At 50.3% G+C, this 4,879-nt stretch overlaps 1 protein-coding gene across 6 annotated transcripts in view; it reads left to right on the top strand.

Annotated features, from left to right (window-relative positions):
• Positions 1-3,996: 3,996 nt before the first annotated feature.
• Positions 3,997-4,879, top strand: part of FLNB (filamin B) — a 159,128-nt gene continuing 158,245 nt past the window's right edge. For 4 of the 6 annotated variants that reach the window (XM_069084258.1, XM_069084256.1, XM_069084255.1 and 1 more), the window contains exon 1: positions 4,242-4,659. In XM_069084258.1, the coding sequence (XP_068940359.1) occupies positions 4,368-4,659 (292 nt within the window). In that variant the 5' untranslated portion in view covers positions 4,242-4,367. Of the gene's footprint in view, positions 4,660-4,879 lie in introns of all 6 variants that reach the window. The other 2 variants (XM_069084257.1, XM_069084259.1) reach the window with 2 other exon arrangements.

Below are 4,879 nucleotides of genomic sequence, written 5' to 3'. Positions count from 1 at the left end.
CAAGGGATGGAAGGGAGATATTTGGAAATGAAGATTATGAAGTTTGGTGGGGGGAGGGTCCCCCCAAAGTTCAGGAGAGGGTTGTCTGGAAAGAATTCACACACTCAAACATTCTTTAAGTCAAGGTGGCAAAGGTTTATTGTAACGCCAATATAGCAGGCTGAGCTCCTTAGGGAACTTGCAACTTATCAGAAGTGGTACTAAAGCTTATATAGGAAAAGTAGTGGAATATCTGGTAAATATGCTAATTAGATGATAACTTACAACCTTGGTCACAGGCATCATTCACTACTGAAAACCAGGGGAAGGGGTTTTTCAGAGGTGTATTTTTGGTCCATTATGTCTGTAGCAAGATAGCTTTGAGAGCTGATGACAATAGCTTTACCTCTGGATTGATTATAATAACTTTGGGAATCAATACATGATAATTCTGTGGTAACAAGATAGTCCTGTTTCCACAAGAGAATTTCTTCAGAGGTCAGCTTGTTCTTGTGATGGGGAAAGATAGTTTGTCTTACTGGGGCCCTCTCATGAGTAATTGTTAGGCATAATGTCCTTGGGCTGGGGAGAAAGTCAGGGATAGTGTTTTGACACTAGGGAGAAATGTGATCTTAGAATTGGGGTCCAAGCACCCCATCAAAGACAAATGATAATAAAAATAAAATTAAGAGAGAGAGAGAGAAAGAGACAGAGACAGAGACAGAGACAGAGAGAGAGAGAGACAGAGAGAGAGAGAGAGACAGAGAGAGAGAGAGAGAGAGAGAGAGAGAGAGAGAGAGAGAGAGAGAGAGAGAGAGAGAGAGAGAGAGAGAGAGAGAGAGCGAGAGACAGAGAGAGAGAGAGAGAGAGAGAGAGAGAGAGAGAGAGAGAGAGAGAGAGGAGGGAGAGTGAGAGAGACAGAGAGAGAGAGAGAGAGAGAGAGGCTTTTGTAGCAGTGAGCAGTTTAGAATGACCAAAGCTCTGCTTCCATTTACATCATTGCAGTCATGGTGTATGTTATTTTCCTGATTCTCCTGACTTCATATAGCATCAGTTCCCATACATCTTTCCATGTTTCTCTAAATTCCTCCTATTATTATTTCTTATGGTGCAGTAATCTTTCATTACATTCATGTGACACAATTTGTTTAGCTGTTACCTAACTGAAAAAACCTAGTATTCTCCAAGTCATGCTGCGTGTTAGCATCACAAAACACCATAGGACAGATCAGAGAGAAGTCATCATCCTCATCATGATCACGATCATTATCCTCATCAAATGCTTTTATTAAGCACCTACTGTATTCCAGACACTGAGCTAAACACTGGGAATCCAAGGAAGGGTAAAAACATAGCCCCTCCCTGCCCTGAAGAAGTCCACCATCTAACGAAGAATAATATGCAAAAAGCTATGGACAAATGAGACATACACAGTGTTGTAATTGTAATGGGGGAAAACATCTTGCAGAAGATGGGATTGAGTTTAGTACCGAAGGACGCCAGGCATCAAGGATTCTCGAGCTGTCTACCTGGGGATAGATAGTGAAAAGTCACAAAGTGGGCAGATGTATGTCAAGAAAGTCACTTACAGCATGTGGATGGGAGTAAAGTATGAAAAGACTGGCAAGGTGAGTAGGGGCCAAATTTTAATGGGTTTTTCTATTTGATGGTGGAGGTAATTGTTGAGTAGAGGGTCATATTTAGGCACTAGCAAGATGACTTTGGCAGCCGAATGGAGGATGTACTATAAGAGGGGAGAGAACTGAGGAAGGGAGACCATTCAGAAGGCTTTTGCCTTCTGTCCTTCTTGTCTCTTGTCCAGGCATGAGGTGATGAAGGCCTGAACAAGGGTGGGGGCTATGTGACAGAAATGGAAAAAAGGGGACATAGGTGAGAGTTGTGAAAATAGAAACAAAAAGATATGATCGTGAGTGTGAGAGTGACATGGAGGATGAATCCAAGATTGTGAGCCTAGGGGACATGGAGGAGGGTGGTGGTACAATTAGCAGGAAACTGGGAAGAGGAATGAGCCTGGGGGAAATATAATGCCTTCTGCTTTGGATATGTTGAGTTTGAGACGGATAGTTCAAGATGTCCAAAAGGCAGTTGACAATGGAAGATGGGTTGTCAGGAGAGAGAGGGCTGGATAAATAAATCCAAGAGTCACCCGAATAGAGGTGATAATTGAATTCATGGGAGCTGATGAGCTCGACAAGCAAAATAACACAGAGAGAGAGAAAAGAGCTCAAGACAGCCTTGGGGACATGCACCCTTAGTGGCCTTCATGACGATCTGGGGAGGGGATTGAAAAGGTCAGACAAGGAGGAGGAGAACCCAGAGAGAAGAGAGGACCAAGGTGAACAGGGTGATCCAAAGTGTCAGAGGTGAGATGACGGGGGTTAGCACAGAGGCCCAACCAACCCCAAGGGCCATTTCCAGGCCTATTACTGCAGGGATGAGACTGGACGGAGCTGGGTACGAGTCAAATGCAGGTCCCCTGGCAGTGGCAGCAGCTACTCCTGGGACTACCAACCCACAGCCTAGAAATTTTAAAAGCCCTATCTGGACTTCCAGGGACCAGGATGGCAGAGTGAACCCCAGATGCTCCCATCCCCCCCCCTGACCCTGAAAACATAGTAATTATTGCCCCAAAGCAAAACAAAGTGTCAGAGGCTCCAAAGAGTTACAGAATGAAGACTGAGAAAAAACCATTAGGTATAGCAATTAAGAAATCCCTGATGCTGGGGCAGTTAGGTGGCTCAGTGAATAGAGCACCTGCCCTGGAGTCAGGAGGACCTGAATTCCCTGGTCTCAGACACTTAACACAAAAACTAGCCTGTGACCTTGGCCAAGTCACTTAACCCCAATTGCCCTCCCTCCCTCCCTCCAAAAAGCCAAAAAAAAAAAAGAAAAGAAAAGAAATCTCTGATGCCTTTGGAGACTGAAAGTTCAATGATAAGGCTGGAAAGTTCTTTTAGCTGGAAGGGCCTTTAAAAGCCACTCAGTCCAACACCCTCACTTTACAGATGAGGAAACTGAGGTACAAAGTGGTTAAAAGTTAGGAGATGAAACGTCCTTTGTAAGCAGTACGGATTGACAGCGGGGACTGGAAACCAGGTGTTCAGACTCCTCCTATGGGATGACCTTAAACAAGTCACTTAATCTTGCTAGGTGAGTTCCTTAAATCTTGTCCAAGGAGGAAGTGATCCCCAAAAGTGTTAGTGCCTCCTTCCACTCCCCACCCCTTCTAAATGGTTTGTATTAACTCTCTGGCCAGAAGGTAATCTCCTTGAGGGCTGTGGCTGTCAGCTTTGGTCTTCTTGTCTCTAGCGCCCAGCTTAGAATTTGGTACTTAGAAGATGCTTAATAAAGCTTCTGGAACCAAGGAATGATCCCCAACCCCCAGCCCAGAACCCAGTAAGATTGGGGGCTTTTGAATTAGGGAACTCCCAATCGATGAAATTCCCTCTACAAAAGCAGGCTGTTTTAAGAGAGGGGCCCACAGTACTGAGAGGAGAAGGAGCTCCAGCGGGGTCACGATGCCACTGCCTGTCAGAGGCAGGGCTTGAACCCAGGCCTGCTCTAACCAGTACACCACATCACCACTTAAATAGCAGGCATTTAAAAGCTTGTTGAATGAATGAATAAATGAAGCGAATCGGCAGATACAGGCCCTGGCACACAGTAGGAGACTAAATGAAGTGAATTGACAGCCCTTGGCCCAGGGCCTGGCACACGGTGCGTACATGCTTGTTGAATGAATAAATGAAGGAGAAAATTGCACTTAGCAAAGGCAAAGATCGTGGCTTAGGGGACTACTAGCTCAGGAGCTGAGAGGCAGCTCGGGGCTTCAGGAGTCCAGTGGGCTTCTATCGACGCCTCGAAGATTTCTGAGCTCCTGACCTAGCAAAGTCTGACTCGGACCAGCTCACCCGGGAGCGTCGCCTGCCAGCCCAGTTAGCTCCCTTTCAGTCCCCGTATCCAGCCCGGCAGGTGGAGGCGTTCAGTACGTGCTGGGTGGACGGTCTGATTGGTCTCCGCCAGGGCAGGGGCCATCGACGACGCCCGCAGGTAGCCAGCTAGCTAGGTGCTTGGAGGGCGGAGGCGAAGAAGTTTGCGCCGCTGCTGGAATCCCGGGGCCGGGCGGCAGAGGGAGACTGCTGGCCAGCGAAGCAAAGGCCCCGAAAGGCGGAGAGGAGGAGGAGGAGGAGGAGGAGGAGCTGAGGTTAGCAGCCGGGGAGGGCCGGCGCAGGCGCGGGGCCAGTCAGGGCGCACGCCCGGGGCTGCGGGGCAGCAGAGAGCACCCAGAGCGGAGCCGAGCCGGAGCCCGAGCCTCAGCAGCCGCAGCCGCCCCAGCATCGCCTCGCCTCGCCCGCCCGGCCGCCGAGATGCCCGTGACCGAGAAGGACCTGGCCGAGGACGCGCCGTGGAAGAAGATCCAGCAGAACACGTTCACGCGCTGGTGCAACGAGCACCTCAAGTGCGTGAACAAGCGCATCGGCAACCTGCAGACGGACCTGAGCGACGGGCTGCGGCTCATCGCGCTGCTCGAGGTGCTGAGCCAGAAGCGCATGTACCGCAAGTACCACCAGCGGCCCACCTTCCGCCAGATGCAGCTAGAGAACGTGTCCGTGGCGCTCGAGTTCCTGGAGCTGGAGAGCATCAAGCTCGTGTCCATCGGTCAGTGGCCCGGGGGCCGCGGGGGCGGGGCGTGGGGAGTGCCTGCGGTACCGGCCCCGGCCCGCTCTTCCCCCTCGGCTGGGATCTTCCAGCCCCCGAACCCCCTTGCCCTCCCCTTCTCCCACCCTCCCCCCGAACCCCCTTCCCCTCTCCTCCTCGCCTCCCCCCAGAATCCCTTCCCTCGAATCCCCTTTCTCCTCCCCTCCCCGAACCCCCTTCC

Source organism: Petaurus breviceps, unplaced genomic scaffold (assembly GCF_028583685.1).
Source record: "Petaurus breviceps papuanus isolate PSGF00001 unplaced genomic scaffold, PetGlider_PUasm1.0 174, whole genome shotgun sequence".
Classification (NCBI taxonomy): domain Eukaryota; kingdom Metazoa; phylum Chordata; class Mammalia; order Diprotodontia; family Petauridae; genus Petaurus; species Petaurus breviceps.
The sequence above is the reverse complement of the archived record's forward strand: the minus strand, read 5'-3'. Positions and strand labels throughout refer to the sequence as shown.